Source organism: Motacilla alba, chromosome 5 (genome assembly GCF_015832195.1).
Source record: "Motacilla alba alba isolate MOTALB_02 chromosome 5, Motacilla_alba_V1.0_pri, whole genome shotgun sequence".
In the NCBI taxonomy this organism is placed as follows: Eukaryota; Metazoa; Chordata; class Aves; order Passeriformes; family Motacillidae; genus Motacilla; species Motacilla alba.
In genome coordinates, this window is record NC_052020.1 from 13127462 (window position 1) to 13144061 (window position 16600).

Sequence of the window (16600 nt, forward strand, 5' to 3'; positions counted from 1 at the left end):
GTCAGTCAAATATTCCCCATGTGTTTGCATGTTCCTTTGCACCACTCCTGTCATTTTGATTTCAGATCTTTCTCAAGCAGTGACATCTCATGATCGGTATTTGTCTATGCATCAGGAGGGAGAAACCTGCCAAACTGTCTGCAAACCCAAGAGAGAATCAAGATGTAACAAGGAGTGCAGGAAGAGAGAAGGTAAGGCCTATGCAGTGAAACCAAACTGTGCCCAATTTAGAGAATTGGCCAAACCTGTGAAAGAGCCAGAACTGGGGAGAAAAGGACAGGAATCAGCACTTGGCAATAACAGGCTTTTTATTTAAAATCTAATAGTCTAGACTGCTGTTAGATCCTTCACTAACTTAATGCTGTGTCTTTGAATCTGCCCAAAATATGATTCATAGCACAATATGAATTATTAAAATACCTTTTAAGCAAAATGGTGCAATTCATGGCAGATAGTTGTTAGAAATGTGTAATTTCTGAGTCATCCTAAGATTCCAGAAATCCTGATAACTAGCTCAGATATCCATTTAAAGCCCGAGTGAGGTCAATCCTACCAGAAGAACCTGTTCAACAAGCAGCAATTCAGCGCAGCCGCCCAGGTGAAAAATTGAGAGGATAAATGGAAGGGCAAAATAAAATCTCTGTGAAGAGAAGCTTCAGCAGCCAAACTCGACACCAGCATCAAATGAAATTAAAACCACAGGTGGCATTTTCAAAAATCATTAACATCATAATTTAGCAAATAACAAGTAGCAATAGAGTCACATCAGAAAAGAAAACACAACAAAACAAACAATTAACAACACCTGATTTTCCTTTTCCCAGTCGCTAAAGCCATTTATTAGAAAAACCAAAAGTGGTATACAAGCTACACCAACCATGGTTGCTGCTACCACTGAAATCCAGATCTGAACACAGCAGAGAACTGAATAATCCTGAGGAGTTACCACAGTTATCATGAGAACAGAGAAGAGTCTGTGATTTTAGTAGCTCAACACAAGGCTTAACAGAGGACAAAATATTTTACACGACTGCTCTGCCTCAGTTACAACCTGAACAACTATCTGTCCAAAAGCTTGGATAGGTGGTTTTTCCATATTTTTCCATTTGTGACCAGGGTTTCAATGAAGCTTGCAAGTAAGTAATACAATTTAGGCCCCATTTAATTTATATCTTGCATATCTGACATAAATTCCTTCTTTCTAGATTTTATATATAACCTCAGGTCCAAGATATAAGAACAACCTACAGCAAGCCTCTAAAATTCCTGGCCATCCTTTAAAACAAGAGAACTTAATCATGTCAGTTTGAATCGATGTGCCTCACCTCTTATGGACCAGGTACCCTACTTCACATTTAATCACCTTTTAATCCAGTCTCTGCAAAATGCAGATTAAGAAACTTCCCATATATGACACTGCCTGACTAAGCTATTCCTGTTGATGAAAATAAAAAATACAATTTAAAATTTGACAAATTTGAATTAATTTTTCCAATAAAATAAATTAATGAAAAAGGAATAACCCCAGAGGAACGGTTTTAACTTAAAATTTCTACTCTTGAGTTAACAGATTTTCTCTATTCCCAAAAATGCTGTTTCACAGCAGGTTAAACATACTGCACTTAAAAAAAATAGAAGAATTACAGAGCAAAATATGTTTAACAAAACCATCATAAGAAAATCATAATACAATACAGAATGATAAAAATGTAATTTCTAAGCATTTATTATGTGATCATAGTGTGATTGCTCTTCCACTTGCCACTACAAGTGATCACTGCCAAGAAACCAGGCTTTCCCTTTCTAGTAGTATCAAATTAATGACGAACTCCGAATTCACAAGAAGAAAAACGCTCTTTAAAAATGTGAGGCTGTTGCCATGGAATAATTCAAATAGCAAGTAAAAGACACATTATGTCCATTGAAAGAGAAAATACATTATTATTCTCCAATAAAAAGCCTTCGGCAGCAAATCTGGTGATGCAAACTTGCTGTACCCAACATTTAACAGAAAACACAAAACAATACCGCAAATTTATTTCAGTGTTTGTATATAGTATTTCAAGGATACAATAGGATTTTTGCATGACATCAGAACATAAAACTCAAGTATTCAAGTCTCTTAATAGCTAGTCAATAATCTCAGTGTTTTTAAAAGCAAATAAAAATAGGCAGAATATGCAGAATTAACTGAAACATCCTGGCCTGTTAAGGGAATTAACACTGTCCTAATAACTACAGATTCAACTTTAAAAATAAGTGACTACAGCACCGACTCTGTGCATTCAGAAACATTAGATCAAAGTTACTCTTACTAAAGATGTTTGATGATATCTGTTGTCCAAAATACCCTATTCTGTCTTTGTAGTGATGGTGTTTTACTATTTTCAGGCTAGTTTTCTTACTGCCTCCCACAAGTGTGTGAATACACACACAGAATTGCAGTGTGTCCATTTAGAGCTCCAATACTGTGTAAATATTTTTAAGTACTTGAAAATAACACTCTATATAATATCTCCTGTCAAGCAACTCCCTGCTCTACTTAAACATTGCTAGTATGTCTCCAGAAACCATATTTACCAGCTGAAAAAATCACATAGCCAACATCTGGGTTATTAAAAAACCCCAACACTGAAAGAGAACAATAAAAAACAATGACTACACCAGTAGCCCATATTGAAAATGCAATACTCACGAGAGACCATAAAGATCAGTCGACTTGGTAGATCCACATCCATACTGGCAACTTAAAAAGTTTTTTTGTTGGAATCAGACATGATGCAATAACATTGTGTCAGTGTAGTTTTATTACTAATAAATTTCCTAATCAGCTAGATTAAAAAAACCACAAACAAACAACTCTCCTAGTGTTTCTATACATGTAAACAAGGTAGATACTTATTTTGGGGTTGTTTGGGTCTCCTCTCTTCTCTCCACCTGATATTTTTGCTGCTATAGTAACCAAATGCAATAGATAAAATAAGATGGCTCTCTCCCTAGAGGTGATACACAGGTTTTATCAGGCACACAAAAACAGGCAAAAAAAGAGGATAGCACTCATTGGGTTAAGCACACTATATTTTTCCCTCCATATGTCTACATTTATGTTCTTGTATTTTTTAAAGTACTATCTCCTCATTTGCAAACACACTGCTATGACAAATATTATACAGCTCCTAATACACAACTAGTAATGTTTAACATTAGCTACATGGCTGCATGTGCCTCATTCTTCCTTTCTGTCCACAATTACTTAAAGAACTGGTATTTAAACAAAGATATAGGAGGAGAAATCTAAACACGATATAAACAGCTATCTTCAGTAATTCTATCATAGATTGTTTTCAGAGAAATGCACGTGTAACCATGTAGTTAACTAAAAACCAAACACCTGTCTAGCAGGCTTATCATTAATTCTCACTTTTCCATCAGTTGTTTAAGAAAGGTCCCTTTGTGGATTAAGGGTTCATGAAATACATGAAAGCAAAGCACAGAAATCAAGGGGCAGTTGTGAAATGGAGGGGCTTCCCATACAGCAAGATACTCAGATTATTTCAATGTGATCCTAAAAACTGAGAGGTGAACAAGAAAATAAAAATTATTCTAGACAAAAACTGAAATGCTGGCAGAAACAGATAGAAAAATAAACTTCAAATACAAACAACCATGATGCCAAACTGAATTTAATGCCAACAACAGAAAAGTAATTCAAAGGAGGAAGAAATAAAAAACACCTCTGCAGCTTTTACCACTCAAAACAACATTGCCAAGGAAAGGTTATTTTTAAATATCAGCTCAATGAGTAACAGCAGCCAAAGAACATTAGGAATTATTAGTAAAGGAATAGAGAGGAAAAGTATAATTAAATTATTATAACAAACAATGATCTCATAGTCTGAATCTTGCAGTCACCTATGATCCACTGTTCCATGAGAAAAAAAGAAACCTAAAAGTGACATGCAGAAAAGCTGGCTCTCAAGCAGAGCTAGTGTAAGATACAGAACACACACCCCACACACCAAGTGAGCAAAACTGCTAAGCTTGGAAAAAGAGCACAAGGTAGGGATTTCATAGTGGTCCCACTGAAGAAAAGTTTTAGGAAATAAGGAATTACTAATCACTATTAAAAAGAAATCTAAATTAGTACACCTTTAGGAAAAAGGAATCGAGTAAGGATCAAAAAATAATGTAATTCAAAAGTCACAGGCTCCAGCTACAACGGAGTTGAGAAAACCAGACTTCAGCTTGAAAAGCAAAATTGATGTGATATTGTTTAAACACCCTGGGGAAAGACTAGTGAAATACAGCCCCAGCCTTCAACTGAAAGTGTCCAGTTCTCATTTGATCAAGTGAATCAAGGGCATTTGGTTCACAACTGAGTCATAATCAAGCTAGGATTACATCACTCCTTGGTGTAATTTTCCAAAACTTATTTCCAAATCTTCTTGCCAGAACACTGCCTCCAGGATGAGGAATGGCCAGAGCAGTCCCCAAATTCATCATTTCTACACAACTGTAAATTACTTTTCTGATGTAAAATGTGTCCTTTTAAATAGATATGTCTGTTGCAGCCCGAACAAGTTTGTGCTCACTTTTCCCCACTAGCTCCCAGTCAACATCTGTTGACAACTCCTTGGCCCTAATCTTAAATTAAAATCAACCAGTCAGTAATAAATCTCGTCACAATGGCACTGAAGAACAAATCCCCTTTTATGAAACCCTTAAGAGTGCTACTGCTTCAGATAGGGTTCTCCAGCTATAGGAAAAAGTAGTCTTGGTCAAAAGATGCAAGGATGGAAAGTTTCCACAGACCATGCTAATCCAGAGACTGCCTCTCTGACCTGAGTCCTTCCAGTGGAAATCCTTTTATCACAGGACAGGGATCTACAGCACTGATTCCAAACACACAACCAACACCACTGATTCCAAGAAATCCCTGATGCCTGAGCGAAAAGGACAGAAAACACAGCACAGCTCCATTACAGTTCCTAGGCCTTAGGACAGGGAGGTGCCAACAGCTCCTCTGATTTCGCCAGACACATCCACAGATGCCAACATCATCACCTGACAGGAATCAGGTGAAGAGTTCAGGTCTTCACAGGACCATGGTGGTGAAGAACCTCTGTGTAAACCCCCACTGCTGCACAGAAGTGGTACAAAACTGTACAAAACTAAGGAAGCCAGAGCACCCCACACATTTGAAAAAGACATTTTTAAAACAATTTCAACTGACAGATCAAAACCATTTGATTTTAAAAACACTGTATGTTCTTCAGGCCAATAATAAAGCTTAGAGAAACATTCTTGCAAAGGCTGTTTTCTGAGCAGTGACTAGAAAACATTTACTCTTTCTATCCCTCCACCCATTCCTTCTTCTTTTAGAATTAAAAGCACTTCTCTCTACTAACTCTACTACAGTGTAAGATTTTTCCTGGTTTTGACAGCATCTCAGCACAAGTAACTGAAGTCTACATGTTCATCACACTCCCCTCCAAATAAGCACTTCCACTTCTCGTCCAAAAAAGTTTCTAACATACATTAAAGATCATTAAATCCATGTGCCACCACCAAGTACTTCTTTCATTTTTTTTTATTATTTTTTATCAGCTGCCATGACTACAAAGCCAAAAACAGCCTAGGCAAGTGTGACTAATCTGGGCAGGCACTCCAAGAGGTTATCCAGACACCTATTTTCCAGTACATATGTTTAAATTCATATTAAATTTGACTGAATCCTTACAACAGATAAATTAAAAACCAATTAATGGATGGAAGCTGGAACACGTGCTCAGTGGCTGCTGTCGATACTTTCCATGAGACTTGCTGATTTGCAACATACCTGTTTCTCCTCACTAGGAGAGTGAGGTGGAGCAGTTTTTTCATAGCTGTAAATGAGTAGCAAAGCACCTGCATGCCATGGGACAGCTGGGGTCACCTCCAGCTCAGCAGCCATCCCACAGCCTTCATACCCAATAGCCCTCTCCTACAATGTTATATATCATGCTAGTTCTCATCTGGCATCTTGACATAGGATTTGGCCTTGGTTTGCTTTGCCTTGGGGGAGAGCAACTGTTCAGCCAGTGGCTTTTTAGGGGTTTTGCTGCTATTGTTGGTTTTGGTTGGTTGGTTTGGCTTTTAAACTATTTGAGTAGTTCTCCTCAGGGCCATAGCAGAACCTCTGAGCTCTACAGCCACGTTCTACTTCTTCAAGTCACAAGAGAAGACATTGAAAAGGCTCAGTTCCCTGGGAGTGTTGAACAGCCTTCCTCTAGGCCTCATTTTTCTGAATGCTGTAACTGCTTTTGATAGCAGTCCCAACAAAATGTAGAGCAAATTCCATGTCCCAGAATTTGAAATGTAAAGAGCTCAGAATTGTGCAGGCAGCCACACAAACCTCACATCCAGGCTCATCACAACAGGATGCCCAGACTCCGTGACAGAGGCTGCTTGAACAGCGCTGGAAAACTGGCCTGGAAAAGAAACACTGTCTGGTGTTGTCCCATTCTTCTTGCCCTTTGGATTTACAAGTGATGTAGAGTTTTGTCCCATACTCTGTTTTCTGTCTAGGGAAGACACCCAGTCATTCCATTAGAGAAGGATGGCAGCAGCAATCTAGCAGGCAGCCAGGAGGACAAGGAGGAGCTGAAGCCTACAGAGAAATGGTGCATGATCCAATCCAACACGGACCCAAAGGTGACCAAACTCACCAGACTGAACACACACATTTCTTACTTTTGTTTGGGTTTTTTTAATTAGATAATCAAGATAAAATATGCTGGACACAAATATATTCTACACCATTTCTTTAGAACAAAGAAAAACAGCTGATGAATGTAGAACATCTTAAACATAAGAAAACCAAGGAAATACAATGGAAACTAGTAGTATTATGTGTATTTCAATTTCAGTACAAACCTTCCAATATGCACTTTACATTTATGTTCTGTTTACCTGATATTTATATAAGACTAAAGCATAATTGTTTAATTATATTTTGTAAATTTTTTGTTTATTTTTAGGTTTGTCTACGTCTTTTTGAAGATTTAATAAAGATTTTCCCTCAAGTCCTCCTAGCTTGGAATCAAAAACTATCACAATGATATTTTTTGATTCCAAGCTAGGTCTTGGAAGTCGTCACTACCACAATGAGAAACCAAGTTTTAAACACAAACCTCAATTAAATTTTTCTACAATATTGGAAGAACTGTCAAGAAATTAAGGTACTAATCTGCAGTAGGTAAATGTGTTACTGTTTTAGATCTCTTGACATGGGTACAAAACTACTTACTCTTCTCGCAAAATAAATTCAATATTTTCTGGAGAAACCTGTCCTGTCACAGGATGTCTAAATGACGTGGTCTGCTGATTATGGCTGAAAGGAAAAAAAAAAAAGAAAAAAGGAAAAAGAAAATTAATATTGCTATACACTGTTGAATATGATTTTTAAAAGGCAGAAATTTTTATATTGATGCTTTGTTGCTCTATTCCAGAAATTAAGCATATTTCTGAGGTACTTTTCAAGTCTGAAGTGTTTTCAGCTCCTTCCTATGTTCTTGTTGACTCTGCCAATGGCACACTGGGCCATTTAATTATTAAGCAGGTTAATGTTTTAAAAGTAAACTAGTTGCAATCTTTAGTGAGACACACTTGAATTTATGATTATTTACACCTGGCTGTTACCAGATTATTTAGATATAGCATAGAAATTACACAACATCTGATTTGTGTTTCCATAAATTTCACAGAATAGAACCAGTAATTCGAAATGCAACACTTTACAAAATTTTTATTATTTAATGAGGTCACAGAGAGAAATTATGTGGAAGCCATTTCTTGCATGTTTCTTTTTCCTCTAATGTGGTATTTCTCCAATGATTTCTCTTTAGACCTTCATGCAGAGGTGTAACATACAACCTTAGCTGTGTGGCTGCACGGTCCATACAAAACAATATTATTTAGTATTTCATCAGAACTGAATCAAAATCAGGGGTTTCTATAAACTTTTGCCTCAAAGCACTGTCTAGACATTTTGCTATCCTCTGGGAAACATTTCATTTAATCAAAGAGAAGCATCTCACCTATCTGTGAACCAAGCACTCATTTAAGACTCCAAATTTTTCTGGGTTTAGTTAACAATTCTTAGGTAAACAACGTCCAGAACCAGAACTCCCATTAAATGTAGCAAAATAGTAACACACTCTGAGTATATTCAGAAAGTAAAAATAAAAAGGCCATTCAAAGAATTGTACCCCAAACAAGCCAAAATGAAAACTCGATGTGTTTTCTTGTTTAAAGAGTTGGGGTTTTTCCTCTTGTAAAGTCTGTTTGGTTTCAAGCATTACAGATTTGACCTTGCTGTCCAGCATACCAGGATGCCCCCCAGCACAGATTAAGGCATAAAGAAATACTTTGAGATTTCAGAGCAATGAGTGCCTAAGAGATAACACTCTGCTGACTAAAGGACAGCTAACAATCAAACAGCTCACACAGCCATAACATTCCAATGTAAATAGCTCAGGACACGTCTTGATTTAAAAAACAAACCAAAACCAACCAACCCCTAACAACAACAAAAACCCCACCAACTGCTCACGTTAAGTCCCACTTGGGCCATAAACACAAGAGTATTTGGTGTGTTATAAACTTTTCACCCTTTTCCAACACATCTTGCTACAGCAAGTCAGATATAAGGCACCCATATCATGAACATTTCCAATAAGCTGGCAGCTGCAACAACTTATGCAACACCAGAAGGCCTTTTTCCAGCCTCACCTATTATAAAAATCCTCACCCTAGAGCCATTGGATACTGTGAACAAGATACGGGCTATCAATTACTCCACTGCACCAGGGATGGCCCTTGCTCCCTACACTGCTGAGAACTGACCTGTCCTACAGCTCTGGGTTAATAAAGTTTAATAAAGGTTAATAAAGTTTCTATCTCTTCAGTTTTTCCATGAAGTCAGAGATCCAGAGAAAGTATCTTCAGTAAGCACACAATAACATCTACAAAGCAACCAGGATCTATTTCCTCACAAAACCACTGAGGAGTATTGTTTCCTAAAATAGCATTTCCATGTGAGATTTCATTTTGTGTCTACATCCAAAGAGTGGGATAGGAACTTGAGATGTTTTCAAAGAAAATCATAACTAAATAAATTATAACCCCAGCAATTGAACTCCATGTTTGTCACACAGTCCAGTTTTAAGCTGAAAGGCTTTCCTTTCAAAGCAAGCCTGATGCAGTCTGTTTAACCTTAGATGCTTACTTTAGGACTGCTATCAAAAAAAGTGCAGATACCCTGTTAGCTTAAAAAAAATGAAAGGACCTTGCCAGCTATATTCTCCAGGGGCAGAGGAACTGCCAACAAGCTCTCATCTGCAGGCTGTCAATCATTAATAACTCACTCTTCAATTAAGACTAAGAAAAAGAACTGTATTCCAGAAGTGCTCTAGGGTTATTCAGGAAGGACAGTTTCCCATTATACCATACTAGCATGTAGACAAATGCTTTATTCTACCTCAGGAAATAAATTTACCAGAAGAGGAATCAGTCCTCTTAGTTGCAAATAAAGAGCAAGTACATTACTAACAAGACTAAATATTACTAACTAATAATAAAGATTTCAGCTGGAAAGTAAACACTTTTTTAAATATCTGAGCAACGCATTTTAGGACAAGTTTTGCATGTCAAGCAAACACTATGAGCAGAGAAACAGAAGGATGGCTCTTTTGCTGCAGAAAATGCAGATGGTAATTTCACAGACAAGGAGAGGGCACATAAACCCAAAACTTCTGCAGCTTCAATAGTAGGACCTCACTGGGAAGAAAGAAATGAAACCCCTGCCACTAACAATTAGTTTTGCAGAACACAGTGGTTTATTTGAATTTGAAAAGTGAGAGTTTAAGTGTTTTGCCTCACAGGACTCATTAGGACTAAGCGATACTATTCAAAACAACCTATACAACAGATGGCTAATGCCTTGCAACAAGGAATTAGATAGCAGGGAGATTTCCCCTCACAATGAGAGCAGTCAAACATTGGAAGAGGTTGCCTAGCAAGGCTACGGAATCTCCTTCCTTGGAAACATCCAAAATGTGGCCAGATAAGGCTCCAAGCCATCATGTCAAACTTTGTAAGTTGGTTCCAACTTTGAAGCTGGCCTAGCTGGATGTGATGGGGTACAGAGCTTCCTTCCAACAGAAGTTATTCTGTTCTGTCAGTCTCTGCTGCTCCCTCTATCCTTGCTCTGCAAACACAATTTAATTCTTATAATAAAGCTTCTTTGAAGCTTTCCTAGTATTTAAATGGATTTATTCCAAGACTATTAGCAGCAGCTTGTTTTTATCAGGAAGAGAGAAACTGAACAGCTAGATTTTTAGATGACGATTTTTTGTTGTTGTTTTCATGTCTTTTAAACATCTGCTTAACAGTTAAATCTGTTTACACAACACTGATAACAATAAGATCACCAATTAGAGTGCTCTGAACTTGCTGCAGTGCAAGTTTTCCTTCCTTTCCAAGCACAGACCAAGAAAAGACGTGGCACAGTTGTTCTCTGGACACATCAGCTACCCAAGAAGTGGTTAATACCTGTATTTCCTCCAAATGGCAACTACTGAATGTGTTCCTATTGTCCAGAAATCTACTACGTATAACAGGCACAAAAAATGTGCCTTAATAAAAGGCACTAAAAAAATAAGCTGTTCTACTCTCCATGCCCTTTTTATTCTTTCTTTTTCATTAGAGAAAGATGTAATAGCTTCAACAAAACTGGGAAATGCTTACAATGCTTCACCACGTGAATTCTGAATGCCTTGGAGCTTGCATTAGTGCAACACCACACATTCGAAATGCCAAGCTAAGTTTTCTAGCAACACTACAAATTTTCTGTGTGATCAATCATGGCATTTTTTCCTAGCAACCATCTTTTCATTTTAATAGTTTTATATTATTCTGATTTTGTACAGATACTGGTAATCGGAGTCGTGAAAACAAAGCAAGTATAAAAACATGAAAAATCCACAAAAAATTACATTGATTACTATCTACCACTACCAGCTCTATTAAATTACACTTCAGACTTTTAGAAATTATTCTGAATTTCAAAGTTACAGGACACCACTTTCCAAGGCTAGTAATACTTAAGACTCAGACTATTCATAAAAGAACGACAGTTCAAAACCCATTTCTTCGTAATTAGATACCTCACCACAAATTCCATGATTTCACAGCAAGTATACACAACTTTTACCAACAAATGAACTGAGTCACCCACTGTCTTAAGACACGTGCAAAGCAGGCCCTAACCCTATAGCATAATGGAGCCAGGCAGGCACTTTTGCTTGTATGGATCTTTTTGCAGAACTCATAATTAATATGACTTCAATTAATTTTGTATTTGAGTCAAAGCCAAGTCCTAATTATTAATTTTTGGACATGACTGATGCTGATGGCCTTTCATTTGAAGTCAAGCAAGTGTATAGACTGTCTCTGGAGTAATTTAAATGCACAGGCAGCTGAAACTTGAAATGTGTGAATCAACTATTGATGAAGTCTACATCACATTAACAGCAAATTTATAAGTTGTGAGAAAAATTCACATTGTCATTGGACAGATGCCCTATAAATTATTACAAGCCATTTCTACAGCACTTATTTTCCAGGCAGGCTGACTCCTTTACACTTACCTATAAGATTAGATAAGCATAAACACCTTTATGTTAAATACCCCAAATGGTGATGACAGTTATGTGAAGGCACCCACCCACACTTCCATTTGGGTGATTTTGGTGTGGGTGCAGTGAAGAACCGTTCAGCCAGTGAGCTGTTACTCTAAACAGGAGGAAGTGCTTGTATTTAATCAGGCAAACAGCCATGAATAGTTTGCTTTATGTCATAACATATTTCTGAAATACATCAATGGCTTCAAAATAGTTTCCAGCCTTCTGAGTATTTTTTTGGATATTAGCTTTAAGAATTGGTTAGAACAAGTACCAACAAATAGTCCAACAAAAACAGTGTCCTCAAAGTTCTGCAAGCTGGAAAAAAAAATACAGTGTAATAGAGACATAATTTGGAAGGATTAGGAACAATACAAACTAATTGTATTACTCAAGCAAAAGCACCTACTACAAGCTGCACGTACACAAAACTCCATCTTTTCAAGACACTGAACATGATCCATTACTCTAAAATAGTAGTGTCTCATCAGAGCAGCAGGAAAATCCTTGCCCCACTGTCATCAGTGTCCAGGAGACTTTCATAAGGTCAAAATTTCATCCCCCCACTGAGTTTAATTAGCATAAGAAAAATTTATTCTCTCAAATCTTACATCCTACTCAGATGAGAATTCATAAGTGTTTTGCTATTCAGTCCAAATAGAATTCTGTAGCTGTCTTGAGCTGCTGTGTCTGTGACTAGCAGCAGTCAACACAAGAGTCTGGGCTTATAAAGACAGATGAAAGGGGACAAGATGGCCTGCCATAAGATTTTATTGTATTTTCACTTCTGGTAGAAGCCTGCAGATAGGAAGAGTTTGAAACAAACAGTAAACTGACAGTCATGCCCTCATGTAGTGTCATCCTTCTACTCATCTCACTGATGAAGAGGTTAAATGGAAACTGCATGTTTCCTTGGAAATGAAAAAAATTCTTTTTTCCTGTCTTAATGAACTACCAAAGATAATTTATACTATCCAGCAGTAGTATCAGCAGGAAAGATTTTGTTAATGAACATGCTTTTAAAAACAGAGCTGATAAACCAACAGTAAGCTAATATGGAAAATACCACAAAATCACTACAAGTATTTTCAGTCATTAAAAGCACAGATAAGAGGATGAATACACTATCACCACAGAATCAACGCAGATTTCCATGAGTAATACAGGCTGAAGTCATCTGCTGATTCACAAATCCTTTTGATACATATCATGAGAAACCACCAGGGTTTTATTAACTCACAAAAACAAAATGCATTCAGGGAACTTGAAATTAAAGGGAAAAAGCATGTTAGTCTTGCAGACAAGGAAATCTTGACAAAAGAAATCTTTAGAATACAATCTTTAGAAAAGACGAATTTGATTCCATTTCCTTACTTTTGCAGTTTTAGAAGAATTGTAGTCCCTGCCTTCAAAATCAAAAATTAAATTTAAAATCTCTCTGATAACACAGATACACAAACTAAATGATTAATTCATTCTCTAATAAAAAAAGAAAGTAGTGATATCTTTAAGAAATATGATTTTAAAACCCTGGGTAAAAGCAGCCTACTCTTATATTCCAATATCAGTCACAATGTAAAGAGTTTAGAGAGGAAGCTGCCCAACAAGCAGTGCCACATAAAGATACTATTTTGAAAAAGTATTTAAGGAAAGCTTTACACAAGAATATCACATTTCTCATGTTTGAATCCATACCAAAACTGGTTAAAACAAAATAGGTGTTCACATAGCATCTAAATTTACCAAAGGAAACTGAAAACCCTCTCTAGTGCTATTTGAACCTATTAAACTTTGATGCAAAGACATCATACATATGATAACAGACAACAAAATCCACTTTGTTCTAAATATCAAAGCAAATACAAGTTTTCCAGCATCCAGTTTTCATCTAAGTAGAAAACCACACAGTGTAGAAAGTTGAAACAATTTAACACAACAGCTATAAGAACTGAATAAAATAGATTTTGAAAACTTGTTCTGCTGTGCTGCCACATGGGGTCTATAACCTCAAAACATTTTACCTTCATTGAGTTTTTAATGCCAAAGATAGACTTTTAACTTAAGATACATGCACTTCTGATTTATTATTTATTGAATGTAATCCATAATACGAAATAAGTGATTATCAGAGGACAATACTGCAGACTGAGACCTTGCCGTGTGCGCCTTCAGACAATGTGGAAACAGACAATGTGGAAACACACTGCCCTTTTCACCTCTCCATGAAATGGAAATGCTTTATCTCCCACCTATACCATGGGAATGACATTTTAATCAAATACAAAATCACAAGTGTCCAGGATGGAATGAAGGAATTATAGCTGGTATCCATCACAGTGTCCCAGGGCTACACTCTAGAATACTGAATCCAATTTTGGACTTCCTCATACAGAAAAGGCATCAACAAATTGAAGTGGTTTCAGCAGAGGGGCACTGAAATGGTCCTGAGCACCTGTGCTGTGGAGAGAGTCAGGGCTGAAGCCTTGATCAGCTTCAGAGTGCCCTGCCAGGACCAAACAACAAGGTTCTTCCCTGTGGCACCTCACGGGAGCAGGCATAAAATGAAACAAGAAACCATCAGACTGCTTGGAGGAGAAGTTTTTTCCCTCCAGGCCACAACTGTGTACAGCAGGGATGGCAAAGCCTTAGAACAGGCTGCCCAGAGACGTTGGGCAGTCCCCATCCTTGAAGATTTTCAACACTGGAATGGAGGAAGAACTGAGAAACCCGGTCTGAGCTCACCACTGACCACGCTCTGGGCAGAGGGTTGCACAGAAAACCTGAGGCCTCACCCAATCCAAGTTGCCCAATTTTCATAAAGCTAGGCACAACTCCTATTTCTATCACAGAAGGCAAACAAACCCCAAAATAAACAAACAAGATTCACATAATAGATTCTGCGAAGAGAAAAGTGTAAAAACTCCACATCATTTAGGAAGAAAAGCTCCAAAGAGCACAAAAACATGGTTTCTTCCTTCAGTCTTTAATAACACCATTAATTAACTCCTTCAGCAACTAAATAAATCCAAAGTCCATTTACAATCTACTAATAAATATTCCATTAAAGCAGAGAATTTATGTGGGCTGAGTTCCTGCGCTTTTTTATCTGCTAGGACAGAACTTCCAACCAAAGTCTTTCCCAGGAAAGGTCATTCAAAACACTGACTGTCTCAGTCCCTCTGTAGCCCTACCCATGTCCTCCACAGCTTCACAGTGCTATTGAGGTACTGACCATAATCCTACACACCTCATGCCCTTCAGACAGCAGGCTAAAGAATAAACAAGGATATCAGCATTGTATTAACTGAATTAGTGTTTAGTATGAAGGAACCACAATTCCCACAGAGCACACCTAGGCTTGTGGGTTGGCTGATAATGTTTACTGGCAAATACATTAATAAAAGTTCCTTCATTTGTAATAAACTGTTCCAGCCTATGGAAGCCTTGTGGTTAATTCTGAAACACTTCAAACTCCATTCATCTGCAGCTTAGGAAAAAAAAGAAAAAAAGAAAATACTACAGCAACCAAGTTATTTCTTTTGGCTTGTGTGATTCTTGACTGTTTAAAGGAGTTCCTCCTTCCCCTACTTCACTCAATTCACTGTGTTGGATAAAATGCAATGCATCTCCTCCAAAGTTAAGTACATTTGTAAAATGTTTTTTCTTATCAAATCTTAAGTATTTAATGGACTACAGTACTCCTGAGAGGCACATAATACCAAGAGACACAATACCAAGTTTTCGCTTGAGAGAAGATTAGCAATGCAAGATCATCTTGCCTAGAGCAACAGGTATGAATTAATGGAGCTTTTCAGGCTGACTCTTCAGGGCTGTGAATTATACACCTTGCTGTTACTTCCCTTTCCAAAGAAGCTCAGCACCAACAGCACTGAAATACTGACATGCTCTGAAGCCATGGCATCAGCATCTGCTCACAGAAAGCTACTGCAAATCACACACAGAGCCAAGATTAACGTTTTAGGATTGGAACTGTCAAACGGATATGGAAGAGTCTCTTTTTAGATTATGCCCAGTTTATAAAGTACACAGAAATACCTTTGTAATTCATCAAAAAGCTGGGCATTACAGGAAAAAAGGGAGCATTTATAGCCACGTAACTGTAAAGATATAAAGCTATCTGAAGTTGACTATTTCAGTATAACTTGTCCAAAGAAATAACCTAGAGCAAACTTGTCCTTACAGAGATGTAGAAATACTCAGCAGCCCCAAGTCAGTCAAGCACAGAAACTCCTGAGACATTTCCAAACACTCACAGAAATATTGCTGTAGTGTTAAAATATTTTCTTTGGCATCTATAGAATGGAAAATATGCTAAAATATACACAACACTACTAGACAACATTTATACAAAGAAGAAGAAATACAATCATTAACACATTAACCATTTCAACACTGTACTAAATAATTCCAACCTCTAAAACATCTCTGGTTTAACTCTCATTACTTTACTCAATGCAGGAAGCCAAACAAACTTCTGGAAATTAACTACTTTAGTGTGTGTAACCCCAGAATTTTCTTTGCTAAATACAAACCAATTCATTAATTCTCCAGAAACACCACTATTTTCAGTCATCCAGTGTCACCACCACAACCCCAACTCCCCACTATGTAATCAAAGCATGTCAGATCACAATATAACCTATAGCACTTGGTTAATAACAATTTACATGACTGGCCTAAGTTATGCTGAGTTTAGTGTACTGAATGTCTAACTATGTGATCCAAATATAAATGAAACTGAAGAAAACTCATATAATAACATTCTGTGTTACATTTCTTGGGTCAACACATTGCAATGCCATAAGGTGAAAATTTGAGAATAAAATAATACCATAAAATATAATAACAAGAGTGGC

The 16600-nt window shown here is 37.2% G+C and overlaps 1 protein-coding gene across 7 annotated transcripts in view; it reads right to left on the bottom strand.

Moving 5' to 3' along the window:
* The window catches only part of PLEKHA7 (pleckstrin homology domain containing A7), a 146357-nt gene that overhangs the window by 54857 nt on the left and 74900 nt on the right, over positions 1–16600 (bottom strand). For all 7 annotated transcript variants that reach the window (XM_038139893.1, XM_038139894.1, XM_038139895.1 and 4 more), the window contains one exon: positions 7289–7372. In XM_038139893.1, the coding sequence (XP_037995821.1) occupies positions 7289–7372 (84 nt within the window). The remainder of the gene's footprint in view (positions 1–7288; positions 7373–16600) is intronic.